This window comes from Sinocyclocheilus rhinocerous, unplaced genomic scaffold (genome assembly GCF_001515625.1).
Source record: "Sinocyclocheilus rhinocerous isolate Xijiao unplaced genomic scaffold, SAMN03320098_v1.1 scaffold53, whole genome shotgun sequence".
NCBI lineage: Eukaryota > Metazoa > Chordata > Actinopteri > Cypriniformes > Cyprinidae > Sinocyclocheilus > Sinocyclocheilus rhinocerous.
Window position 1 is genome coordinate 2,738,747 of NW_015645538.1, and position 27,816 is coordinate 2,766,562.

General features: G+C 38.5%; 3 protein-coding genes and 1 pseudogene across 11 annotated transcripts in view; 3 read left to right on the plus strand and 1 right to left on the minus strand.

Moving 5' to 3' along the window:
* ago4 (argonaute RISC component 4) overlaps positions 1-8,770 on the plus strand; it is a 20,779-nt gene extending 12,009 nt beyond the window's left edge. For 2 of the 9 annotated variants that reach the window (XM_016509902.1, XM_016509903.1), the window contains exons 7-19: positions 1,578-1,613; positions 2,713-2,800; positions 2,937-3,084; positions 3,194-3,313; positions 3,465-3,626; positions 4,822-4,970; positions 5,234-5,418; positions 5,505-5,664; positions 6,543-6,858; positions 6,991-7,125; positions 7,863-7,964; positions 8,047-8,246; positions 8,335-8,770. In XM_016509902.1, coding sequence (XP_016365388.1) covers positions 1,578-1,613; positions 2,713-2,800; positions 2,937-3,084; positions 3,194-3,313; positions 3,465-3,626; positions 4,822-4,970; positions 5,234-5,418; positions 5,505-5,664; positions 6,543-6,858; positions 6,991-7,125; positions 7,863-7,964; positions 8,047-8,246; positions 8,335-8,443 — 1,910 coding nt within the window. In that variant the 3' untranslated portion in view covers positions 8,444-8,770. The remainder of the gene's footprint in view (positions 1-1,577; positions 1,614-2,712; positions 2,801-2,936; positions 3,085-3,193; positions 3,314-3,464; positions 3,627-4,821; positions 4,971-5,233; positions 5,419-5,504; positions 5,665-6,542; positions 6,859-6,990; positions 7,126-7,862; positions 7,965-8,046; positions 8,247-8,334) is intronic. The other 7 variants (XM_016509909.1, XM_016509910.1, XM_016509904.1 and 4 more) reach the window with 6 other exon arrangements.
* A 3,223-nt stretch (positions 8,771-11,993) lies between these two features.
* LOC107706251 (claudin-4-like) lies at positions 11,994-15,530 on the plus strand. Its single transcript, XM_016509911.1, has one exon. The coding sequence runs from the start codon at positions 13,701-13,703 to the stop codon at positions 14,385-14,387; it is 687 nt and encodes a 228-aa protein (XP_016365397.1). The 5' UTR covers positions 11,994-13,700; the 3' UTR covers positions 14,388-15,530.
* A 93-nt stretch (positions 15,531-15,623) lies between these two features.
* LOC107706252 (uncharacterized protein C1orf109 homolog) lies at positions 15,624-17,333 on the minus strand (annotated as a pseudogene).
* A 79-nt stretch (positions 17,334-17,412) lies between these two features.
* LOC107706253 (borealin-like) lies at positions 17,413-19,053 on the plus strand. The gene is made up of 7 exons (XM_016509913.1): positions 17,413-17,510; positions 17,624-17,724; positions 17,799-17,927; positions 18,091-18,128; positions 18,242-18,314; positions 18,401-18,465; positions 18,967-19,053. The coding sequence occupies exons 2-7, from the start codon at positions 17,631-17,633 to the stop codon at positions 19,051-19,053; spliced, it is 486 nt and encodes a 161-aa protein (XP_016365399.1). The 5' UTR covers positions 17,413-17,510; positions 17,624-17,630.
* The last annotated feature ends 8,763 nt before the right edge of the window (positions 19,054-27,816 follow it).

The following is a 27,816-nucleotide window of genomic DNA, read 5'->3' on the forward strand; positions in this document are numbered from 1 at the left end:
TTTATTCAATTTCTGTACCTAAAAACTGTTAGACCTACCTAAAAAAACCTGAAAAGCACTGTTTATTTTATTTGTATCTTTTTTTCACTGTTTATTTATTTGTGCTGTTGCTTGTAGTTAGATTATTTGTTCTTATTTTCTTTATTTCTATTTGACAGTATAGTTTTTCCCCTGAACATAGCACATACCGAACCGTACCGAAGCCGTGACTCTAAAACCGTGATACAAACCAAACCGTGAGTAAGTTGAACCGTTGCACCCCTAGAGCGCACGCACTGAACAAAACACCGGCGTTTCAGCAATAACTCATCTGAACGCCTCTGATTGGCCACTGCATTTATAAGCTCAACAGAATCGTGTGTGATTGGTTATCGGGATGTAACAGTATTATCAATAACGTGGTATCGTGATAGCAAAACTTTGTTTGACTGTCTGTATTACTTACTTTTGGAGAAAGCACAGCGGTCAACTTGGATCACGTGTGCTTTAATAACCAATCACATTAAAGCCTTGACGTCATTGAATTTCAGTCAGAGTTGCTCGACACTCAATTGCCGTTTACGGATACCATATGAATGAATGAGAAGTGCTGTAAGCTGAATCCCACCTGTCGCAAAAAGTCAGTGTCTTCTCTTATAAAACTTTTTTAGGTGTAAACTAAAAATAGGTCATTCCAAAAGTATTATTAGTGTAAAAAGTTAAAGATTTGCCGATAGGCTGTCGATTCATTAAATAAGCTGTTTCCTATAAAAAGCTGTTTAGTGAAGCCTCTCCTCCATTGACATCCATTTAAAAAAAAATTTGCCCACGTACTGCCAAAGCAGAAGCATTAGCATTAGCCGTTATGCTTTTTGGTTACAATATGCCCGGGATATGTTGTGCTGTTAGCTGTAACAACAGTCGTCAGAGAAACCCTGAACTACAATTTTACTCAATCTCAAAGTTGTTAGATCGGCGAAATAAAAGGTTGTCTTCAATCAGAAGGGACCACTGGCAGCTAGGCTTGCCAACTTCAGAAAAGGAAAATAAGAGACAATTGTGATTCTTTAAAGGAGAAGGGATGCTAAAATATTTGTACTGTACCACATAGTGTATGAAATTTACGTGTCTGCAGTTGTGTATAAAAGGTTTTCAAAAATAATAAAATTTGTTTTGCTTAACCTATGAACAATGAATCTAAAAAGAATTGTAATGTCATAAAAAATGTCACAGGTTACACACAAACCATCTGCCTGAGTAAATTGTACCATGTGATTTGTGACTGCCCAAGTGGTGTAGTAAAATGACATAGCCTGCATACATATATATGGCATAAAATTTGAAAGCATAAGAACTGAAAGTCTGAAACGTCAGTCAGTACTTTTTTTTTTAAACGATGGCAAAATTAAATAATGTTATTGCAGCCATTTAGCCTATGAATGGATGAAAATGCATATTTTTTTAATTAAAGATAACTTGGAGTGTGGGCTGATTTTGGTACTTGAATTTATTTGTGCTTTAATAATGAGATCCAAGTTTAAGAATACACTGGAAGGTAAAATTTTTAAAATGTGTCTCTTTTTCTCTCTTTTTAACAGCATTTACTTACAATAGTGAAAGACGTCTTCCCTCAGGTAGATTGCATGTTTTCTTGGCTTGCTGGATATTGGGCTTATGATTAATAATCACGCTGTTTGCTTTCGCCCAAAATGATTTGCTGAAATCAAAAAACGGACTGTAAAGGGAATTGCCATTAGTGCGAGTCCCGCTCGTTGTGAAGTGGGAGCGACCAGCCGGCAGAGGATTCTTCAAGGTCTTAAAGCCTCCATCGGACGGCTACGTTCATAAAACAATGATTTGTCTGAAAAGAATGATTAATTATCAATTGTGCTAATGTTATCTAAATTAACATTAAATTCTGATTGTGTAGTAAGCTAGCTAACATTATCTTGATGGCGACCATAGTGGAAGTGATGTCTTCGGTACCCATGAATAGTAATAGCCCAACAAGCTTATTTATATAGTAAGCAAGCAATACATGCATAAATAAATAAATGCAATAATATTGGATACTGTGCTGTTGAGCCACTCAAAATCACCGCAAGGTAAATTTCTTCAAAACGACAGCCCTATTTAGTGCTCAAAAAACGCTTCTTACGTTTACACCATGACGGAATTACTGCAATTGCAAGATTTCAACTAAACTAAAAATCGTTCACGTTCTCGTAGGCTGGGCGTTTTCTGAGAGCTACAACTTGTACCACGTGACCGCAGTACCACCTGACTTCAGCAGATTCATTTAAGCGCTATGTTTAGGAGTTGATAATGTTGCCATAGGAAAGCATTAGTCCAAGGACGTGAGCATCTCCGTGTAGAACGTTACATGTTGTCAATCTTGAGCCTATGGTAATTTAGACAGGACGTGAATGCAGCTTTATTATCAGTGTTGAAAACAGTTGTGCTGCTTAATATTTTTGTTGAAACTGTGATGTTTTTTTTTATTTAATAGAAGTCTTTTGTAACATTATAAATCTCTTTACTGTCACTTTTGATCAATTTAATAATAATAATAAAAAAAATTTCAATGATGAATAAAAGTATTAATTTCTTTTAAAAAGTCTTACCGACCCCAATCTTTTGAACGGTGGTATATGTTGCACCACATCAAGGGCCAAGACTGCTTCAATTGTGGTTATGAAGTGAATTGCTGAGTTAATATCATTGTGTGTTTAGGACTGAAAGTGGAGGTCACACACTGTGGCCAGATGAAGAGGAAGTACCGTGTGTGCAATGTCACACGCCGCCCAGCCAGCCATCAGACGTTAGTGCTTTTTACATTTTTACCAGTGTTTGCAAAATTTGCTGTAAACTATAGTTAAGCGTTTAATACTATTTAAAAAAAATACTATGTTATACCCACCAGTGATTTTTCTCTTATTTTCTGCACATTTCTACAGATTTCCTTTGCAGCTCGAGAATGGACAAGCTATGGAGTGCACCGTTGCCCAGTATTTCAAACAAAAGTACAGCCTGCAGCTCAAATACCCCCACCTGCCCTGCCTCCAGGTGGGGCAAGAACAGAAGCACACCTATCTACCCCTTGAGGTAAGAGACATGCACATCATTTAAAGTGTTTTCCAAGCTTTCACATGTACAGAAATGAATTTGATTTGACTTGGCACTCGTTGAATCCTTTCTTGTATCCTCCATAAAGGTTTGTAACATAGTGGCAGGACAGCGCTGTATAAAGAAACTAACAGATAACCAGACCTCGACCATGATTAAAGCTACGGCCCGCTCAGCCCCAGACAGGCAGGAAGAGATCAGCAGACTGGTGAGTGGCACCTGTTGAAAAATGAGTAAGATAAATCACAATACTCAATATGGCAGCAGTACAGTAAAGAGAAGTCCAGCCATATAGTTAAAAGAGCCAATCACTTTGTTTTAACAAAAATTCACCACTAAAACTCCTGTTATTCCTTTAGGTCAAAAGCAACAGCATGGTGGGCGGGCCTGACCCTTACCTAAAAGAGTTCGGCATCGTTGTGCACAATGACATGACAGAGGTGACTGGGCGGGTCCTCCCAGCGCCCATGCTTCAGTATGGGGGCCGGGTGAGTACAGACACTGGGAGGGACTGTAGCAGGGTGAGTACTGGGGCTCGGGTGCAGGGTGAGTACGGGTGGGCTGGGAACAATGGCATGTGTGTACGTGGGGATGTGTGTGTGTGTGTGTGTTGTCGTGGGATGAGTGGACTAACCAAAGGAATGATGATCAGACTCCACTTGGCCAATGCTGTTCAGCATCATCAACAATCTATTTTAACATCTCAGGATCTAATGCAATTAGATCATTATAATTACTCCTGTAAACTTCCACACATCTCATTTATTGATGTGAGATGTTACTTGTGTAGAGAAGCATCATTGGTAGAATTTATTTTTCTTGTTTAAAATTAACCTACCAGTAGAGACTTATCTTCATTTCTGTGAAATAACAACCTCTTGAGGGATTGCTCTCTCTTTGCAAACAGTACCAGTTGTTTTGGTTAATTTGGAGAAACTGTTGTATGTAAAGAGATCTGCAACCTCATGTCTTTGTTTTATAAATTCTTCTTAATCACTGTCACTAACTTATACTGTGCACTAAGTACGGGTGCAGTCAATACTATCACTGTAAATAATTTGTTAATGAGCTCAACTGAAAATTGAGTTACTATTATCTCTAACATCTTGTTTGTGTGCTTGTTATGAGTGCTTTTAATCTTAATGTGTTTTCAGTTGCTCTAGTCTTCAGGGCCTTTCATTACATTACATTATATTATATTAATTATATTATATATTATTTAATATTATTTTATTTTATATTATATATTTTATTATAAAAATGTAATAAAATATAGTATTTTTTTCATTGCGTTTAAACCGGTTTAATTTAGAATTATTATTGTGGACCTTTTAAGAGTATTTCATAAGCCCTGAACACTAGAGCAGTTCTTTTTTTTTTTTTTTTTTTTAAATTAAAATAACTCCTGTATTGATATTTCAGATGCATTCCTCCTTGAATAAATGCTTTGTGTTATTGCATTAATTTACTTGCTTCATGTTTAACCTTTACAGCTAATTTGTATTGCAGTTTTAGACTAAATTTTATAATATTAAAACGTTGTGTGTTTAACCAATGGGGAGGTTGGTGGTGGGTCTTTTCTGCATAGTCTGCTTTCTGCTATTAGCCCAGGCCTGTTAGAGTTGGGTGGGGTTGGTGGGTATGGGGTTGGCAGTGTAGGGTATTGGGTAGAATGTGTATCTCGTGATGAGAACGAAGGATTCACTAAGAGTGTAGGAACTCTCTCCCCAGAACAAGACTGTGGCCACACCAAACCAGGGTGTCTGGGACATGAGGGGAAAGCAGTTTTATGCGGGTATAGAGATCAAAGTGTGGGCCGTGGCCTGCTTCGCCCCTCAGAAACAATGCAGAGAGGATTTGCTGAAGTAAGGACTGCTCTCAACTATTTTTTTTTATATATATAAATTTATAAATTTTCTTTAAGTCTGTTTTAGTATATTTAAAAGATGCATGATTAAATTATTTTAATTAGAAGACTTATTATAAACCTTTCATTTTGGAATTTTTAAAAAATTTGTTACAATTTACAGTTTTGACAAGGATTTAATTCTAAAAGCTTTTTCAAACATTTTCAAAACCAGAAGTGCATGGTTAAAGATTATTTTTGTGTGTGTGTGTGTATTTGAAGGAGTTTCACTGACCAGCTGCGCAAGATATCCAAGGACGCAGGGATGCCCATCCAAGGCCAGCCCTGCTTCTGCAAGTACGCCCAGGGTGCAGACAGCGTGGAACCAATGTTCAAGCATCTCAAAATGTCTTATGTGGGACTACAGCTTATTGTGGTCATTCTGCCTGGGAAAACACCAGTGTATGGTAAAGAGAGCTCCTTTAATGATGAAGCACAACAATAGTCAGAGAATTTGACACTGTGATGCTGAAGTGGTTTTGTGCCTCTCCAGCGGAAGTGAAGCGTGTGGGAGATACTCTGTTAGGAATGGCCACTCAGTGCGTTCAGGTGAAGAATGTGGTGAAGACGTCCCCTCAGACGCTGTCCAATCTCTGTCTAAAGATCAACGCCAAACTAGGGGGCATCAACAATGTGCTGGTGCCACATCAAAGGTGGGTTTTGGACTAGGGATAGTTTATGGTGAGGTGAGAGTATGTACAGTGGGTACGGAAAGTATTCAGACCCCCTTAAATTTTTCACTCTTTGTTATATTGCAGCCATTTGCTAAAATCATTTAAGTTAATTTTTTTCCTCAATGTACACACAGCACCCCATATTGACAGAAAAACACAGAATTGTTGACATTTTTGCAAATTTATTAAAAAAGAAAAACTGAAAAATGCTCAGTATTTAGTAGAAGCACCCTTTTGATCTAATACAGCCATGAGTCTTTTTGGGAAAGATGCAACAAGTTTTTCACACCTGGACTTGGGGATCCTCTGCCATTCCTCCTTGCAAATCCTCTCCAGTTCTGTCAGGTTGGACGGTAAACGTTGGTGGACAGCCATTTTTAGGAATGAGGAAAAAAAATTAACTTCAATGATTTTAGCAAATGGCTGCAATATAACAAAGAGTGAAAAATTTAAGGGGGTCTGAATACTTTCCGTACCCACTGTATGTGTATATGTACATATATCAATTACAAACAGTAGGTATTCATCATTTACCATGAAATGCGTTATACATAAAGGCTTCAAATAAAGTGCTACAAAAAGATTTAGATGTCATCTTTAGTTCAGGTGTTTTTCCCCATTGTGATTTCAGATTGTAATGTTAAATCTACATGATTAGACTAGGGCCCAAACAATGCTTTCATAAATTGTTCATTTTTAGTCCATTCAAAAAAAATAACCATGTCACCTAGCAACAGGACTGACAATCATAGGCAATTTTAAAGAGCTTTAATGCATTGTCAACCTGGAAATTCCCTGAACAAAGGAAGGAAACTTCTGTTCTGCTCTTTCATATGTCTGTGTTTGCTTTCCATCAGGCCCTCAGTGTTCCAGCAGCCGGTCATCTTCTTGGGGGCCGATGTCACTCACCCACCTGCGGGCGATGGGAAGAAACCGTCCATTGCGGCTGTGGTGGGAAGCATGGATGGGCACCCCAGCCGCTATTGTGCCACCGTGCGAGTGCAAACCTCACGCCAGGACCTGTCCCAGGAACAGTTCTACAGCCAGGAAGTCATCCAGGATCTCACCAACATGGTGCGAGAGCTCCTCATTCAGTTCTACAAGTCTACCCGATTCAAGCCCACACGCATCATCTACTACCGCGGAGGAGTCTCAGAGGGCCAGATGAAGCAGGTGAGTCATCCGGAGAAGATGCATTGACTGATTTCAGTTGAATTAAATGAAATCAAATGTGATTTTGAGATGGACAAATTACATGTTCAGTTTTTCTTCTAATTAATTAATATTGTTCATTGTCTTGTGCAGGTTGCCTGGCCAGAGCTGATCGCCATCAGGAAAGCTTGCATCAGTCTAGAAGAGGACTACAGACCAGGAATCACTTACATTGTAGTGCAGAAACGTCACCACACTCGACTCTTTTGCTCTGACAAAGCAGAGAGGGTAAGTTGTGTTTTTTTTATAAATCTACTGTAAGTTATAAGTTATTTGTTCACCAAGGCTGCATTTATTTGATCAAATACAGTAACATTTTCAGCAGCCATTTCATTAGTCTTTAGTGTCGCATGTTCCTTGAGAAATCATTCTAATATGCTGATTTGCTCAACAAATCATTTATCAATGTTAAAAACAGTTGAGCTGCTTAATATTTTTGTAAAATGTTTTTTCTGGATTCTTTGCTTTAATAGAAAGTTTCAGAAATTTGATTTTGGAAAAAAAACAAAAAAAACTTACCCCCACACTTTTGAACAGTAGTGTTCTTAATCTTAACACTGAAAGTGGCAAAACTTAAACTTTTTTGGGGGGAAACTGTGTTTAACTGTTTAATAAGACTGCTTCAGAGTGTTTTTGCTTGTTTTCCATCCTTTAAACTGCCTCACCTTTGATTAAAACAAAAACTGTGGTTTGTCGTTTCTGACTGTCTAAGTGGGTGGTTCATAGTCAGAATATGCGTAGTAGACTGTGCAGAGCCAGACATTTGCTCAATGTTTAAAGTACTGGCGTATGTGAAGCAAAATATGAGATTTCAATGTGGGTGGACAACCTAGAGCAACGCACCTGTTATATAAACAAAGCATCACAAAATCTTGTTTTATAGGACATTTTGTTAATCTTAAAATCAACATGAAAGATTCATTGCATTCTCTTCTAAATCTTGTATACAAATTTCTTTGACTCAGGTCGGGAAGAGTGGCAATGTCCCAGCAGGCACTACAGTGGACAGCACCATTACACACCCCTCAGAGTTTGACTTCTACCTGTGCAGCCATGCTGGTATCCAGGTGAGTCACAGCCCAGTTGCTTATTTGTTAATTTATCCGTTTGTCCGTTCAAGATTCACACATTTGCATTTCCTTCTCACAGGGCACAAGCCGTCCCTCTCACTATCACGTCTTGTGGGATGACAACTGTTTCACGGCTGACGAACTGCAACTGTTGACTTACCAGCTCTGCCACACCTATGTGCGCTGCACCCGCTCCGTCTCTATCCCCGCACCAGCCTACTATGCCCGGCTTGTGGCGTTCCGTGCCCGCTACCACTTAGTGGACAAAGACCATGACAGGTTATTAGTATATCATTATTAACCTGGTACATTCTTATAAAGTTAACGAATGAATTTTAATGCTTTCTGTATCATTTCCTGTGCGCAGTGCTGAGGGCAGTCACGTATCAGGACAGAGTAATGGCCGAGACCCTCAGGCCCTGGCTAAGGCGGTCCAGATTCACTATGATACCCAGCACACTATGTACTTCGCCTGATGTCAACCAGCAGGAGACGCACTTCTACACTCCCTCTTCAGTCTGTCTCTCTCTCTCTCTTCCTCTTCCCGTTTCTCTCTATCGCGTCTTTGTCTGCAGCAAAGCAGTTCTGAAGCCAGGGGGCCATCTTTCAATCCAGTCGAAATTGGTCGGCCTCAGAAGAATCAACCTCTACCAGCAGTCCTGCACTGAGAGGCTTTTGGCCTCCAATGCACAGAGAAAAAAAAATCAAATTGAGCCATTTTTAACTTTTCATTTCTTGTTTTGATTTTGAATGTCTTTTTCATTTGTAATATACACTGAGTGTGAGCAAACCTGCGCCATTGGCAGGCCACTGAATTGTAAAGGGAAATCTAGGAGCAAACTGCTGTAAATTCCTCTTCTTTTTTTATATTAACACACATAGATATATAAAAATATATATAAATATTTACAGCTCTATAATCATATTCCACTTGATGATCTAACAGGCTTTCATAAGCTGATGGTTTTGTGTAGCAGTAGCATTACCCATGGTCTCCTCTGTGACTGTTGGGGTTGTCGGACCTGGGCAAACAGGGCTTGGTGCAGGTGCCATTCTGCCTGTGGCAAGACCAGAAACACATGCGTCTTATTCGGATAGTTATTTTACAGGGTTGAAAGGTATGGCCATTGCACAGTTCCAGACGTAGCGCTAACGCGCCGTCTGATAGGCTAGGCTTGCAACATACAGCACTCTCCCTTCTTTTATGCATTTATACATAAGATTCAAATCCGATTTGTAAGAGTTTAATATAAATGTTTTTTTGTGGTTAACTTTAACAGTTTGTTAGAGTAGATAATCGTTGTTCTCGTCGTTCTTAATGTTGATATTGATCAGTTGTCTGCAAATCGGTCGCATAATTAATTGATCCAGGAGTCATTGTGGTTGTTAACGGAGAGTTTTTATTTATTTTTTTTATTATTATAATTTTTTTTTATACAGCTTAATTTCTTGTAGCATTGTGGCAATGGTAATAAGGGCCCAAAATGTTTTGGTTTGTCCACTTAGTCTTTTTTTTTTTTATGTTTGAACTGATCAAATTTTAATTGAGTTAATTGGGGGAAAAAAAGTGGAGTGACAAATCAGAACTTTTTGGGGGGATATCTTAGCAATGTTCCGCAGTTATATGACTTTTACACTTAAAGTGTGTTTATTACTTCTGTGTGTATATGAACTTGAATCTATAATATAAATCTGAATGAATTTTCTCTTGCGTATTAAAAATAGGACACCATACATTAAGACACACAAGCATAAGCACTGCCTTTGGACTGAACAGCACCGATGGTGCAGTTTGAAGGGTCTCCAGCGCGCATGCCTCGTCGGGGGGGCGCTCTGCAAAAACCCTTTTGTAATAAACCATCCGTAAAGCAGCAGGTTTGCTATGAATGAGTTTGAGCACCAGCCTGTCGTTGGCGTGGACGCTGGTCCCATGAAAGAAGAACAGGAAGTGGGCAAGGGCATCACATGCAATAAATTGGATTTACACGTTGAATGCTAAATGGGTTACTCGATGTCATGGCTTCCAGAGAATAACGCGTTTGAGTAGTGTGTGTGTGTCCTTTTTAGGCATTTTCGCTAAATTGTTACATGACATTTAATTCCAGTTTGTATTATGATATCATTGCAAAGCAATATAACCCAAAATCTAGAACAATTTAAAAGCTGTAATACTTTTTTGTCGATGTGGCTGTTGGTTGGATTCCTATCGCCATTTGTGTTCATGTACTTATTTTGCTTGTATCAATCAGTGGGAATGTGCATATGGTGGACTAGCTCTTTAGGCTATGTGGAAAATTTTCAAATTTAAACTGTGCTCGCCTGCATGCCAGAGTATTGTTCTAATCTCTTATAAAATATTTATTATGGCGCAGAAGTTTTTTTATGAGTAAATCAATACAGTGAGACTGTTTTGAGTAGCGATGTTGTCCGGTCTCTTTTACAGGATTTTAAAAATTTCTCCAGAAATGTCAGTAACTGATGAGGGACAGATTCGGGGGACTGAAGGGGTGCGGATGTCAGTCTTTGGGAGCTCCAACCCAAACGAGGTACTTTCTTCAATCACTGGGCCACTTAGACTGACTTCCTCACCCTTTCTTTCTGTCCTCATGCCGATGAGGAGCCCCTTTACCCACTGTCTTGTTCCCTCTCTGCTCTCGGGCTCTCCAGTGCTGTGGCGCCGCCCTGGTGGCACCTCCACACATGCACTTCCTCTCTGCATGTGGTGGGCCCCGAGGGTCCACTGCACAAGGATTACCTCTTAGCTTTTTTTTTTAAACCGTTCTGTCCCGATTTAACGAGAGCATGATTTTTTTTTTTAATTCCTATTTGATATATATGGCTTTGTTATTTGAAAAATGTGTATTGTAATTTAAGTTTTTGTTTCTCTTACTGGTGTGTAGCTTTTTTGTGCTGTTCTATTCTCGTGTTCTGAGCTGTGTGACTTGTCCAATAGCAATAGGGGCACTTTCTTTGACCTGCTGGGGAACGCTCAGGACTCCTGTAGCTTCTCCTATCTTGAGTGCCCCATCAGTTGCGGTATTGCTTTGACCAAAGTAATAAATTGGTATTTTATGCCTATAACACACACCTCTGTCTTCTGTCATTATTGAGGTTCAGGAAAGGAAACCTTAAAAGGTCTGATTTTTGTAAATTTTATTGTACAGATATTAATGATTTTCAATCCTATATTTTTTTTTGTTTTCTAAAAATAGATTCAATTTAAAACCACTAGATGGCAACACCTACTTGGATCTACAAGGTAAACCACTCACTGTTGTGATGCAGCACTATCCAGCTTATATAGTTTTCCTTGCTAAATGTTTATGAATGTATTTCATATATTTATGTATTAATGGAACAGACCAACATTTAAATTCCCAGAAAATCTTGCTTGGCAGCTTTGGTCACTATTGATTTTTATATGGTAAAGTGCAGCTTGGACGTTCCACTTCAAACAACAGTTTTTTTTTTTTTCACAGAAAATAGTAATTTATTAAGCTTGAAATGAGGATCCCCCACCCCACCCCACCCCTTTTCTCTCTTTATTTATATTTGGGAAGTGTATATTTATGGATACTTAAAGATCAGCTGTTGATATTACGGTGTTCACATTTCTTTATTATCCAGTTTGCCTTTTTAAAAGCTGCATTCTTGTATGAATTCTACTTGAGCTTCATTGTGGGCCATCAGTCATTCATCTGCTCTCTCTTTTGTGTACCCACTCTCTCATTTCCTGTGTCCTGTGCTGTTGTCATGACTACTGTTGCCAAGGAGAGGCAGCCACAAGAGAAAGGAAACCTAAACCAGAGATCTTGTAGCCGTAATATTTAATTAATCACCTCAGACGCTAACGTTTGCATGTTATGGAGCAGAATGAAACAAAGGAACCGGGCAAAATGACACAAAAAACAAAGCCTTTGGAAACAACTTAGTAGTAGTAGTCCCTTTATCAAATAATTATTATAAAATGTAAGTTACAGTGTATATAGACCAAAAAAAAAAAAATTACAACAACACTCTCAATTCATCTTTAATCACCTCGCAATGTAACCTTATATTACTGTAATGGGATCATTTGTACTTTTGTAAAATATCCCTTTACAACTTGACAGCCATGTAAATTCACACTTCTGCCTAAAATGTTGTTACACTGAGAGTGTTTTTGAGATGACGTACATTACTGATGTTCTCCATCACAAAAAATGGACTGGCATACTGTTTCAAAGCGTGAGGATTTTGGTGTTAGTCATCACAGTCGCCCTCAGAAATGCCCACAACAGCAAACATCCTCACAAGCCCACTCTTTTAAAGCAATTTCTTTGTCTCATTAGGGGAATGGCAAACACTCTTTTGTATCGGCCCTTCAAAAGCACTGAACGCTTTGAAGCATATTGTTGACGGCCCCTAGATTGTCTTTGTGTTAATTGATCCGCTAGCAGACACCACTCTTGCCCTCCCTCCTCTGTCTCACTCCATCTGCCTTTATATCCTGCCATCCGCTGTTTTCCTTTCAGGATGAGAGTGGCTTTGCTCAACAGTGTTTCTAAAGATGGACGAGACTAGCACACTTGAAACACCTGTAAGGGTTATCGGGCCGCCCAATAAGCGATCAGCACTCTGACAGAAACCAACCAACCCGTGAAGGTTTTGTTGCAGGGAAGAGGACATTGCTTTTGTCTTTGCCTAAGTGGCCTGAAGCACAGCACCCTTTTTTGTGTCTGCTCTCGATACGACAAGAACATCTAACCTAAAGAGCTTAAAAGAGGACAACGTGTTTACTTTTGGCATTTATTCGCACAGGTGTCACATCTGAAGAACCTTTCTTTTTACTTCACACGAAACTGTTGGATAATTTACGAGGGCCTTTGCCATCATTCAGACACTAGTTTAGGTTCTGTTTGACGTTTATTGGGTGCTTGGAAGTAATGCATCTTTGACAGCCACTGCATCCATGTCACAGTATCAAATTCAATCGGTGTGACCTGTTTGGGTAAGGCAACACCGGACTGGGTAGCAACAGAGACACATGTCCCTGCGATAAGAGCAGATCTTTCTTTACCGAGAAGACAAGAAGTCCACCACACATTACAGTGGTGCGAGACCAACTTCTACCCTCCGGACGTAGCCTGTGATGGTGGGACTCTCATTGAAGTTCAATCAATCCCAAGTGGGTGAGTTGAGACAAGTGGCAGCAGTTCTTCAATTATTCATCTCTTCAAAGAAAGACCAGGCGAAAGTGAACACAACTGTCTGAGAAACCAAAAGACGGACTAGAACGTGGCTGAACAAAACTTGGTTCCAAGAATTTTGAAAGACAAATCTGAGAAGTCTGGCAAGGATCTTTTTAAGAAGGACTGACCGAGACTTCTTGCGGAGGATTGGGACCAAATAACAGACTAGAACAAAACTTTGCTCCGAGAATTTAAAGACACACCGAGAGGTCCAGCAAGGAACTTTAAAGGTGGACACGAGGACTGACAAACTTAACAAGAGGAGAAGACAGACTAAAATGCATCTGAACAAAACTTTGCTTCAAGAAATTTGAAAGACAAAACCCTAGCAAGTAACTTTCAAAGAAGGACTGACCGAAACTTCTTGCTGAGGATTGGCAAACGTGCCGACCTCTTTGGGCAAGGAGGGCTGAAGCTATTATCTATAGTTGGAGCACCTGCAAGCGGAAAAGTGTCGTCGAGGTTGTGGCCCGAGGAGGCGTGGTACTCAGAGGGTGGCGAGATGGTGAACACAGGTATGCAGCTGATCAGCTTCACCTGTGCTGTGACGGGCTGGGTGATGGCTATAGCAGTGACTGCACTGCCCCAGTGGAAGGTCACGGCCTTCATAGGCAGCAACATCTTGACCTCCGAAATTGTTTGGCAGGGGATCTGGATGAACTGCATCTACCAGACCACCGGCCATATGCAGTGTAAGACCTACGACTCCATGCTAGCTCTACCGCCTGATATCCAGGCGGCACGGGCGCTGATGTGTATTGCTATCTTCTTGGGCTGGTTGTCCTGCACCGTCTCTTGCTGTGGAATGAAGTGTACCACCTGTGCCGGGGACGATCGCCATGCCAAGGCTGGCATAGCGCTGTCCGGTGGGGTGCTCTTCATCCTGACGGGCCTGTGCGTCCTAGTGCCGGTTTCCTGGACGGCAAACACTGTGGTGCAGGACTTCTACAACCCCAATGTTCCCCTCCAGCACAAGCGGGAGCTGGGTCAGGCCATTTACCTGGGATGGGCGGCAGCAGTGATTCTTATGATCAGTGGGGCGGTGCTGAGCAGTACCTGCCCGCACATCGAGAGAGGAGGGTACAGACGTGGATACATAGGCCGAAGTTTTGCAAACTCAAGGCCTTCTGCTCCTGATCCACCGAAGCCAATCACAACCAGTGCCCTGCCTCTTAAGGAGTATGTATGATAAAGATAAAAATGAAAGCAAATGCGGGAAGGTGTGGCTAAACAGGGATAATGATTAAAGGTGCACTCAGTGATTTCTGTTTCAATGGACAGATGCATTTTGTGTCATTGTCACTCTGATGATCATGTCCATATTTGCCATTTGAAATCCCATTTATCTGCTTTTTCTTTCATTGCTTATACATCGTACACATGTTGGTGCTGTTCACTCCAGCTCCTTCGTTATATTGTCTGTAATATACATTGTATTTATTGTTATATTGTTTGGTTTGCTTTTGTTTAGGTATGTTTTTGTTTATGTATGTAAAGCACCACTAGTGGCACCAAAATGGAATTGCAATCTGCTATTTTTTCAGTGGAACATTGGCACAACCAGTGCTGTGAGTTTGGAGTGGAACTATTAGTTTGTCAGTGGTAAACAGGAGTATTTGAAAACTCTTTTTTTTTCTGTCCATTTCTGTTTGGTAACACTGGCGGAGCAGAAATTACACATTTGACCTTTAAAGTATGTAATTTCTGCACCACTAGCAAAAACGGAATTGAAAAAAATTATGATTGGCACTAACACTGAAAAACAGATAGATTCACCACAAACACTGACACGCTTCAGCTTTAACTGAACTGAATTGTAAAACACAGCTGGCCATGTGATCTCAGCTTGTCATAAGTATTATTCATTTCTTCAGGGGTAAGGATTTTAATGTGGAAAAAATTATTGAGTGCACCTTTAATTAAAGACAGTCTAGTATCTAGAATTTGAAGCATAGTGTATGAGTAGTAATATTTGTAGTAGTATTGCAGTGGGTCTACGATTTTCAAAAACATTTCCTTTCCCTTGCTACTTGTCACTCTCTTTACTTATTAGTGTATTTTCTCATAAGAAGGCATTTAGATTAGTTTTGATCGTATTTTGACAAGATTTTTTTTTTTTTTTTTTTTTCAATAGTATTAACTGTGGGCTAACTGAACTCTTCGGCCCATTTTGCAGTGTCTTTTTCCTTTCTTTTTTTGTAAATGGTAATCTATCTTGTGTTTTGTAGACAACTGACAGCACACCACTGTTGTCCTTAGAAACAGTACACCCACTTTTAGTATGTTGGATTGCTGTGTTCATTGTGTTTTCTCTATATTTATTTATTAAAATGATGTGAACTTAAGCCATTTGAGGAAAAAATAAAAACGAAGTGTGATGTGACATTCAATGACAACAGTGCAATTGTTTTATCATAAGAAAGCATAAATTAAATAACCACATTTATTAAAACAGAACACTGCTCTTACAATGATGCTGATATTCAGTCTTTGACAAGTTAATGCCCACAGCAAAACAAAATTAATCCAGGAGTCTTGAGTTCCACCATTACTATACCGCTGTCCTTTTTTAAGGATCCTTCATTGCCAAACTGAGAACAACAGCCAACACAGGATGTGGAAATGATTTGATAAAATATCTGACATTCATTCAGTCTCCATGAAGAATGAAACTTGACACAATACATCTAAAACATGAATAAACACAAAATATATATTTAGAGACCAAATTCTCTAATTTTACTATTGTATACATTACATGTAAATGCATTCTAATTTATGATTCTTATAAAATGTCACACAACAAACAGAATCTATGATTAACAGATGCAGCCAAACTATTACACCGTATCAAATTCTCTGTTTACACCTGGTATCAACATATTAAATGTGTTTTTTTTTAATGGCCACTTGTGATAAGAAGGGAGCATCACAAAATGTTCTGGACCGCTGTTTACACGTGTTTTTAGATCCAACCACTTGTAATCAGATCACCCAAGACAGACATTAATACCAGATGAAAATGGGGCCAAAGAGTGCAACCTTATCTACTCTAGGAAAAGGGGAAATACCTGCAATTCTCTCCTCTCCACTAGCTGAATGTAGAGATTCCCATCTCTTTGGTGCCGTTTCCATTAACGTAAGGTCACTGGGTGTCAGCGTCTGCAGGAGGTTCCTTCTCTGCACTAATCTGACCAGATGAATTTAGGATTCATTGCAAAATAATGCATGTACCTAACACAGAGAGAGATGAAGTATCACATTGATGCCAACAGTGGTCATGATGAGGAATGAGACTTAAAGGATACTGTAGGCGGTAATAGCGATCTGCATCTTGAAGCCACTCTAACATATCTGAGATGGAGGGACAGATGTCTGATCTGGAGACACAACCAGCAATGTCAAGATTGTCTGTGTTCTTCTCATAGAACTGGAAAACAGCAGACACCTGTTGACTGATGGCATCCCGCACCCTCTGAAGAGCATCCCTGGAAATATGAAGATGAAACCAAACGAAGCATTGTTTTTATGTGCATTAAAATGACAATCAAACAGGACTTACATTTTCTCAGCTAGTTTTCCCAGAACTGAATCCACAGCCAGTTTGTAATGAAGGCGCTCTTGTAAACTAGGGAAATTGGCAAGAGGTGTGTTTGCAATCTGAACGTTTTTCAGTGCCTTCAACTGCACTGCAAAGTTTCCAAGAGAGCTCATGAGAGGTTTACATTCAGCTAGTTCAGTCCCAAACGCTTTTATTCGCTTTTAGCGTCTCAAAGCATTTTTTGAGTTGTTGGTGCAATGATAATAAAACAGCACTGGACATTTAAAAAAAAAATCATTTTCAGTGACAGAACTCGAGAAACACTGTGAACGACGTTCTTTTACAGAGGATTCATATAACTAACTAATATATTAAATATATCTATTATATATAGATACTCCGCAAATATTTAAATGTATCTGATAAACTACAAATCACATCTGTGAGAGCGAATAAAATCGTCCTGTTTCCATCGTAAAAGTACATGTGATAACTGCGATGCGCTCCTTCCGGGAACATGCATCATCCACCAATCCGCTTGTTTCTTTCTTTAGCCGTGACAGTAAAACACTCAACCATTGGCCAGACTCTTCGTTTAGGAGAGGCGATATCTTATTGGTCAGAGCACGAAGCATGTTTACAAAGCGACGGTCAAAGCTGCATGCTGATTGGCTTACTGACGTAGTAGCGTTAAATTTGAAAAGGTTCTTCTTAACTGCCGATGTATGCTACAGTGAGAGACACATTTTCGACATAGACCGGGTTATTAGAGTAAGAAAAATATAAATGCGTTTTTTTTAAATTAACTAGATATGTACATAGTACTAATATATATGAGCGTAATCGCCATGGGGTTGAAGAAATGTATCGTCTTTGTTTTTCAGGTTCATCATGGCACCGAGAAAACGCACACAGAATGCTAAAAACAAGAAGAATTCCAAAACACCGAAACTGGAAGCTTTTCTGCTAGATTTTGACAATGAAGGTAAGATTTGTCGCTAGTGTCTCAATACTAAGTATTTGTGTCCACGCTTTAAACACTTTACTCTTTGTTTGTAGTTCATACCATTGTTGAAAGACTGAAGGAGAAGTCGAACAATCTTCTGAAAGATGCAGACAACCTTTACAAGACCGCTCTGATAAAGCTTCCCATGGCAGTGAGGAAAATGAACTGGATCGAGTTCTGCAGTAAGGATATTCCTCTTTGTTGTACATGTGATCATATGTCAGTTGCTCTGTTTTTGACAAATAGTCCATGTAGCCTCTGTTAATATGGTGTAGAATAGCATAGGAAGGAATAAATATCGCACATACTTTGGTATTGTCTCACGGTTCTTATTTTAAACTTCAGATGTAGAGAAGCCAAAGTCACCAGTGGATGATTCAAAGGTACTTGCATTAAACATGTTTGTTTGTCCATATGTTTTACATGTTGTAAACTAATCAGTATTGTTAAATCAATCACTGTTGGTCTTGAATTAAAGTGTTCTCTCTCTGATCAGGTGAGGGAGGAAGCTGCTCAAGTGGAGCTTGCTATTGCTGAGAATCATGTGATTCCCAAGTTTGCTGCCAAAGGTACATTTTGCATCCTCTTGTCAGCTTGTAAAACCTTCTTACTTGTATTTTCAAAGCTGACCTTCCAACTTTCATCTCATTTACAGAAGCCAAGAATGGTGCAAACTCAGAAGATGAAAACGTGGCACCCCTTAAGTCTGCTGTCAAAAAGGTTTGTGGTAGTATGGTCTTTGAAATCTACTTAGTAGGGCATTCAAATCATGTTGAAGTTAATGTATTGACAAAGATGAGCACATGTGATTGCCGTGTTGTCACTATCTAGCAGGAGAAAAACTCTTTGAGCCTCAAGAAATAAATTAAATGTTTATATTCCATCTAAAATCTGGATTACCATTTTTAAAACAGCCAAGTAGGAAATTTTGAAGGCAGTCTAGTTCACGTTTACTTTGACTTTTACATTTATGCATTTGGTGGAAGCTTTTATCCACAGCAACTCGCATTGCATTTGCGGTATACATTGTATCAGTTCATGTATTTTCCATGCATAACCTTTATGTTGCTAGTGCCATATTCTACTGTTTGAGCTACAATTATTTATGTTAAAGAAAATGGTTGGTAATACTAGTCTTTTAAGGGTCCTTGAGAAAATCTGGCCCGTTTATGTGTGTACAGGAGCCTGACTCCCTTTCTCTCCTTAATATGTCTAATGTAGAAGAAAGCATCAAAGAAGGCACCTTCTACCTCAAAGAAGGCCAGAGCTCTCTCCATCAGCAAACAGAGCAACACCATCCAAAGGTAAACAAAGTGTACAATCCGCTAATATTAAACACACCGATTTTGTCCTAACAGTGTTCCCTCACAGAATCCCAATGGTAGCTACAATTATGTTAAAGAAAATGGTTGGTAATACTAGTCTTTGAAGGGTCCTTGAGAAAATCTGGCCCGTTTATGTGTGTACAGGAGCCTGACTCCCTTTCTCTTCTTAATATGTCTAATGTAGAAGAAAGCATCAAAGAAGGCACCTTCTACCTCAAAGAAGGCCAGAGCTCTCTCCATCAGCAAACAGAGCAACACCATCCAAAGGTAAACAAAGTGTACAATCCGCTAATATTAAACACACCGATTTTGTCCTAACAGTGTTCCCTCACAGAATCCCAATGGTTTGTTCTGGGAGTCGGTGTTAATTTTGAATGGAACTTCTAAACAGTTTTTATAGTGATACCACCTTCTAAATCGGAAGAAATTAAAATAAAGTTTTTTGTTTTTCCCCCAATGCAGAATCGTCTCACAACTCTGTGTGGAACAAAGTGAACGCCCCGTCTCCAGTTCTGTACAGCACACTGCATTTGTAATATCACTTCAGACTATCAGCATTGTTTACTCGTATTCTTTCCCATTCATTTTTTGTATTATAACCGTGTGGATTTTGCTTTTAATATGTGCTATAGTTTCATTCCCATTAACTTTTAAAAGGTAAATGTAAATAAGATTTAGAGAACATTATATAATATAGATCAGTGGTTGCTGTGTTAATTTTTAATGGAACTTCTAAACAGTTTTTATAGTGATACCACCTTCTAAATCGGAAGAAATTAAAATAACGTTTTTTGTTTTTCCCCCAATGCAGAATCGTCTCACAACTCTGTGTGGAACAAAGTGAACGCCCCGTCTCCAGTTCTGTACAGCACACTGCATTTGTAATATCACTTCAGACTATCAGCATTGTTTACTCGTATTCTTTCCCATTTTATTTTTGTATTATAACCATGTGGATTTTGCTTTTAATATGTGCTATAGTTTCATTCCCATTAACTTTTAAAAGGTAAATGTAAATAAGATTAGTTGTGGTCATAATCTGTGTTGTACTGCCTTTTGTAAATACGACTCTTAAATACCATGATTCCACTATGCTTCCGCTGTCTTTTGCTTTTCCTTGTCCTATGTTTCTTTTGAGGGTTTTTTTTATTTGGTGAATATTTAATCAAGTATACGGTAACAAGGAGGTGTCAAGCTCTTAAAAAAAGAAAAGAAAAATAAATAAAAACCAACAAAAGCTGTATGATGGCAAAGAAAAAAATTAATTGTTAGTAGTGCTGGGTAGTAACTGATTACATGTCATCTGTATCACATAATCAAATTCCAAAAATGTTGTGCTTGTAATTAAGAGTATATTATAATTTAAAATGCTTATAATCAGATTATAGTAAATGTTTTATTGATTACATATTCTTATTCATACAGTGGCCGTAAATTATTCATAATTTATTGGTTGTGGATGTCTGTACAAAAGATTTTCACACCTGAAAGACTTTGGGCGTGTCGTTGTTTTCATGTTTATAAATGTGTGTTTAATGCAGGGCTTCCCAAATGTCACCTCTTAAAATATTTGTTGAAATATCATAAAGAAGATAATATTTCAATAATTTAACAACATATTTGCATGTTTACAGTTCTCCGATGTTGGTTAATGACAACAATAACATGCAAGTAAACAAATACAATATTTATATTAATAGTGTTCAAGTGTTTAAACTGCTTTTATTTTAAATTTGTATGATTTCATGAATTTTTTGGTTTTTATCAGCTCCGTATTCACCATTCACTCTCTATCGACTCTTATGATGTTGACATCAAAACATGGAAAATATTTTCATTCTGTTTGCTTTTTTTTTTTTTTATATCAATATGGTACGTTTAAAACAAGTTTGATAAAAAAGTAGTCAGATTACATAACCTAAAATGAGTAACCTAGATTACTAACTACAGTTTTCATCATGTAATCTGTAATCAGTAATGGAATACAATTTTTAAGTAATCTACCCAGCTCTAGTTGTTAATTTCTGATGATATTCCAGTCAGAATCAGATTCAAATATTTTTATTGGTATGGTGAAAAGAATCTTAAGTTACATACAAATTTAGAACACGCACACACACAAAAAAACCTAGATTTAAATATAATATGGAATACAGTTGAGAATATATTTAACAACAAATGTTTTTTCAACTTATAATATTTCTAAAGTTGTCTATGTAAATAGTGCAGTATGAAGGTAGTTCTCACGTTGGATACCTGTCCTGCTGGATGCTTTTCACTGGCACGTTTAAATATATGTATGTATATATATATATATATGTGTGTGTGTGTGTGAGAATTATATTTCAGGAGAGGAATTTCTGATCTATTGTAAAGGATTTCTTTAAATTGACAGCCGAGAAATACAGACAGCACCTGTTCTATAGTATTGCTTAAACTAGATTGCCCTCTGGTGGTTGCAGTATAAAACATTGATGACAGGTGGACTGATGTCAAGTTTCAAATGAAATTGGCTTCATGCTTATGAAAAAGAAAAACACTTCCAGCCCTTCTGGCTGCTGTGCGAAGCCAGTTGGAGAGAACATAAACGGAATGATTGTGAATACCTATCTTGAGTCATGACAAATAGAAAGCCAATAGGCCTATGTTCTGTGAAATAAAGCATGTCCTCTCTAATATGCATGAGCATGTTAGTTTCATTATTATTGAAATTGAACGGGATAATTTCATTTTTTGCAGTTCTTTAATTATCTGGTTGAATGTATGAATTTATTTATTTATTTGTTTATTAATTTTTAGTCTTTAATTATTTGGTTGAATGTATGAATTTATTTATTTATTAATTTTTAGTCTATTGTATATTGCTCTCTCATAAACACTCAAGCAAACAAAGTTTTCTGTATAAATTATCAACACATATCCCTCACATATGTGTATATTAGGGCTGTCAGTTTTAACGCATTAACTTAATTAATTAGTTATAAAAAAATAACGCGATTAAAATATTTTAACGCACTGGCCCCGCCCCCAAACCTGTACATCATATTACATTTCATACAGTTGACTGTTGACAAATATGATGCAGGGCAACAACTCTATAAATACAGTTATGCCCTAAAATTCAAGATATTGGGGCAAAAATGCCCCTGTATGTGTTTTTGTCTCATATTTATATCATACGAGCAGGGAGAGCAGTAGGCTATTACACTAGTGCTGATTTTGTCCCTATCACGAGTTTAAATGTGATTTTATACAACAGTTCAGTAAATAAGAAGTTGATATTGTGTTACATTTTAAACACAATATTATGTGTTTTTGCTCAATTTTGCAAAGAATATATTACCTATAAAGCCACAGCAGAACTATTGCGCGTCTCCGAGGAACACAGCGGTGTTTAGTTTCTAAATGAATCCAAGTTTTGAACGAATTGTGTGAACCAATTCAAAGGCCAATTCAAGTCATGTAGAGCCGTTTACTGAATTCCTGAATGAGTCAGCCGTTTGAACGAATCGACTGAAGACATTTACTGCCACCTGCTGGCAGATTTAGTTTCTTATTTAGAGTATAATTAAATTAATAATAATAATTTCTTGATTATGTTCCATAGTTTATGTTAGCCTAAATTGTTGTAGTAGCCTAAATGTTTATGTGTAATACATTTTTTTGTTGAATCAAATAAATATTTCTAAAGCTACAATTTGTAATGTCTACTTGATACTTTCTCATTTAACACAAACATATCTTTAAATAATCTTTTGTGGGTATTTTCATAGTCAAATTTATGTTGCGATTAATTGTGATTAATTAGATTAATTAATCGAAACATCATGTAATTAATTAGATTAAACATTAGATTAATAATTAGATTAAACATTTTAATCGACTGACAGCCCTAGTGTATATATACTGTATATACAAAAATATATAAAAAATCCTCATATATTATTGAATTGAATATTTCTGATTAAATAATATCAGAATATTAATATTTAAAATTATATTTATATTTTATTTGAATATTTTTCGTTCCAGAATATGTGACATCCACTGGGCTGCCAGTGTTTGTATGTCACTAGAGGGCAGTGTGCACATATCCATACAACACCATTGTGCAGAGAATCGTCCAAGGACAAAGCAGAACTGCAGCTCCTTTCCAAAGATCTCGGTCCATTTAGTCATTATTAGAGTTCAAGAGCTTTAAAAACTTTTTTTTGTAAAAAGTTATTTCAGTTGAAAAAGAAAGAGGAATAGGCCTACCTAACAAATGAATCACAGCTGATACACAGCTTACCTTCTATTCTCTCTCTCTCGCTCTCTCTCTCTCTCTCTCTGCCTCCTGCAACACACAGCCCACAGTCTCCTCTCTTCCTCTGTCTCTGACCTTCAGGGTTGAGAAGAGCCAGTAAAAATGCATCCAATTAGTGCTTGTTAATGCGCTGCCCTCATTACAGGAGAGAGCAGGAGATGAGTTCAACATCAGCTCCATACTGAGTCCTGTTGCTGCTTAACAGCTTCTGGCAGGATGCGTCTCCTCCAGCACATTCATTCACGACATATATGCTCTACATCCACTGTAGACAAACTCACTGTGCCATTAAAGATCAGTGCTGAAGAACTGTGGCTTTATGGGATTGAACAGATGCTGTACACACTGAGGCGTCGAGTTCAGATCCCCTGTTAGCAAACGTACGCTAGCGCACCTGCTTCATGAATCACATTCACACCGCTGTTATGCTTCAGCTATTGAGCTGGAAAATATTTTGCTCCCTAGATACATGACTTGATTTACAGAATAATACATGCTGATATAGTCCATTGGACAAATAGGCCCTGTCCCAAATAGCTCACTGGGTATACAATCGTAAGGTCAGAGTATTTACATCCTTGCTAAGTCGGCTAACTGTGTTATCCTTTTAGTCTGAGCTTCCATAATTTCCCCCCCCTAAACTAAATTTGTTTTTCATTACAAACAATCGTGCGCCACATCAGAGCCGTGTTTTCCACACATGCATCATCACCAAAAATCCAGAGGAGACGGGTGCCTAATTAGGCAGTGGGATGGAGGAAATTGGCAAATTTGTGGGGAGATGGATTACGTTGGCACCGATCTCACCAGCCAAATGAATTCCTCTGTCTGCCCTGTCCCCCTTACGAGACCATCCGTCAAGCGGGTCCTCTAATCGATTTATTCACAGCATCTCAGTCTGCCACAGTGGCACTTCTTTCTCACCTAGTGGAGCTAGAATACAGCCATACACGCGTATTCTACGCGATGCGCTGCTGAGTTTGTATGGTGTTGTATGAGCATACGGTTGTTTTGGTTCATTGGAGGCATTTTGAATTGTGTTGAATATAAACAATAAGTAATTGGCAGTTGGTTGAAATTTTGCTTAATACTTAAGCTTCCATTATAGTGATGTGTACAACATGTTTTCATGAAAGGTAGTCAAAATAATTCAGTTCATGTTTTTAAAGGGATAGTTCACCCAAAAATTTAAACTCTGTCATTAATTACTCACCCTCATATTGTTCCAAACCCGTAAGATCTTTGTTCATCTTCGGAAGACAAATTAAGATATTTTTGATGAAATCTAAGAGCTTTCTGACCCTGCATAGACAGCAATGCAACTGACACATTCAAGGCCTGGAAAGGTAGTAAGGACATCATTAAAATAGTCCGTGTGACATCAGTGGGTCAACACGCATGAGTGTGGTGCTGCTGACGCAGGAGATTTCTATTTAAAATAAGTGCTGTTCTTTTGAACTTTCTATTCATCAAAGAATCATGAACAAAATCCCAGTTTCCACAAAAATATTAAGTAGTACAACACTGAAAATAATAATAAATATTTCTTGAGCACCAAATCAGCATAGGCTATTGGAATGATTCAACTTTGCCATCCCAGGAATAAATTGGATTTTAAAATGCATTAAAATTGAAAACTGTTATTTTAAATTGTAAGAATATTTCACAATATCTATATCACAATATCACAGAATCTAGATATCTGAAACAGACACTGTTTAATATTTATTTTATGAGTTATATTTATTTATTTTTAATTTGAATTTTTAAAACTTTTTCTCCAACAGAATTTGGTTACACTTTATTTTACGGTGTTCTTGTTACAGTGTAATTATACATTTAGGTACTGAGTAATATTAATGAACAACATATACTTACAGGGTTAGTGTTAGAATTATGGCTTGGTTTAGGGTTGCTGCATGTAATTATGCATAATTTACTGTTAATGTTATAGTAAGTATATGTAACGTAACTGTCAGACTTTGTTCCGTGTGTTGTGTGTGTTTTCCTCCCCTCACGTGCTCTATGTTTATTTTTATGCCCATATTTGGTTTTTCCCGTTCCTGTCCTTATGTTCATTTGTTCCAGGTCTTCCTTATTTAGTTAATTTGCTCCCAGGTGTGTCCCATTAGTTACTGTGTATTTAAAGTGTGTTCTGCCCCTCGTTTCCCGTCCGCTGTTAAATGTCATTTTGTGTTCCCTGTGATTTCCCGTGTTCCTGTGTTACCCGCTTTGAGTTCATTAAAGTCTTTGGAATTTACTTTACTCCTTGTCTCCTCGCTCCTTCGTTCCCGTGCTCCCCGTGTGAATCGTGACAGAACAGCGGACCAAAATGGCACCTCGAACGGGTATCGCTTCCCGTGTCTGTCCTGAGGGACCTCCAGAGCACCCACCCCCCCTCCCTATTGGATGTTGTGTGGTGTGAAGATGCGCCTTCCGGGAGGGGGGAGTAATGTCAGACTTTGTTCCGTGTGTTGTGTGTGTTTTCCTCCCCCCACGTGCTCTGTTTATTTTTATGCCCATATTTGTTTTTTCCCGTTACTGTCCTTATGTTCATTTGTTCCAGGTCTTCTTTGTTTAGTTCATTTGCTCCCAGGTGTGTCCCATTAGTTACTGTGTATTTAAAGTGTGTTCTGCCCCTCGTTTCCCGTCCGCTGTTAAATGTCATTCTGTGTTCTCTGTGATTTCCTGTGTTCCTATGTTCCCCGCTTCGAGTTTATTAGTCTTTGGAATTTACTTTCCTCCTCGTCTCCTCGCTCCTTCGTTCCCGTGCTCCCCGTGTGAATCGTGACACAGGTGTTATACTGTAAATTAAATAAAGAAATCTGCACCAACAAAATATTGTGTTTCTGATCTGGTTTATAGTAACAGCTGTGCATGGCCAAGGAGGGCTCCAGTCCCGGAATCCAGTCCAGAGCGCACTCCTGTACCCACGCCTCGAAAGTGCCCACCAGTGCCCGCTCCTCCAGAACACCCTCAGGACCTTGTTCCTGCCAAGATGCCTGTAAATTTCTCCAAGTATTTTTTTGGGGGGGGGTAGTAGGGATTCCCGTGCTCCCCGTGTGAATTGTGACAGTAACAAGGACACTGTAAAATAAAGTGTTACCCAGATTTTTTTCTTTTTATTAGCACAGTTGTTTACTCACAGTTGTTTAAAGTGAGAAGTAAAACATGTAATGTGACGTGTGAAGAAAAATAGCTAAATATCACTTTGAGTCAGCCATATTATTCCAAAAATGTTTAGAATATAAATGACACCACTGTAATTTCCATCACATAATAATAAGCACAATACATCATTTGAGATGTGCTGGAAATGCCACTGTGGTGGGAACGTTCTTTCTGAAAGAATGACCAAAAATGACAGAATTTTCCTGGTGCATGCATAAGCTCGGTTGAAGATTGTTAATGAAGAGCTTCAAAAATGGTAAGAAATGTGTTTTTTCTAAACGTCCAATTCTAAATCTAGTTGAGCTCAGTAAACAACTAGTGGTTGCTGGATCTATCCCAACCTTAGCTGCCCCATGGAGACAACCCAATGGTTTAATTATGTGGAGAAATGTCTTGCCCATTTGATGACCCCAGTAATTAGATAATAGAGCCTGAATTTCCCATAGATCTGAGGCTGATGATACTGCACCAGTCTGGGCACATACCCTCTGCCAAATGGTCTGAGCCTTAATAGTGTTTTGATGGGCCACCCCTCTGTCACCACAAACCCGAGGTGGTGCAGAAACAAGGACATCTGCTGCCAGAAAGTCGTACTCCTTTACAATCGACTTTGCAAATGAATGTAAAGGAGCCGTCAACAGCAGACTCTCAGGACATGTTTTGCCCTCTTGACACGTCCAATATGTTGTTTTATCTGTCAACAACACTGAATAAGCCACGGAACATCAAAGAGACAGAGGAAGGCCCTCGGAGGTTCTGATACAGTACAACAGAGCTCATGCTAATTCTTCTATGCCAGCCTCGGTCTCTGAGGACGTCCTATTATTTGAGAAATGTGAGCTGCGAGCAGGCGAATTAGCATTGGTTTTATTTTTTGTCTTATATTTTGCATAGGTTTGGATGACAAACATCCTTACCTTGACACTGAGAATGAAATTATCTTAAAAAAAAGTAATTGCAGTCTTTGAAAAAGCTATGTCTCCTTAGGTTGGCAGTTGCGCTTTGGTTCATAGCCCTCTTTCTCTAAAGAGCCCAATAAAGTCTATCACCTTATTTGCAAAACTAATATGGCCCAGTGCGATCCCAAATTACATATAAATGACACAGCAAATTGGAAAATTAGGAGAGGAGGGAAGGGTAATTTGCAAGCAAACAGGGTAAAACCAATTTATTAGGAGAGAAGGGAGAAAAATAGCCACAGCTAATGTCTTCCATAAAAACATCAGACTCTCATTCAGACTCGCAGGTTTATCTCTGAAATACTCCTCG

Coding starts and splice junctions, on each gene's coding strand:
- LOC107706251 (XM_016509911.1), top strand. CDS start 13,701: ATGGTGAACACAGGTATGCAGCTGATCAGCTTCACCTGTGCTGTGACG.
- LOC107706253 (XM_016509913.1), top strand. CDS start 17,631: ATGGCACCGAGAAAACGCACACAGAATGCTAAAAACAAGAAGAATTCC. Junction 18,315..18,400: donor TCCCAAGTTTGCTGCCAAAG/GTACATTTTGCA, acceptor TCTCATTTACAG/AAGCCAAGAATGGTGCAAAC. Junction 18,466..18,966: donor TTAAGTCTGCTGTCAAAAAG/GTTTGTGGTAGT, acceptor TGTCTAATGTAG/AAGAAAGCATCAAAGAAGGC.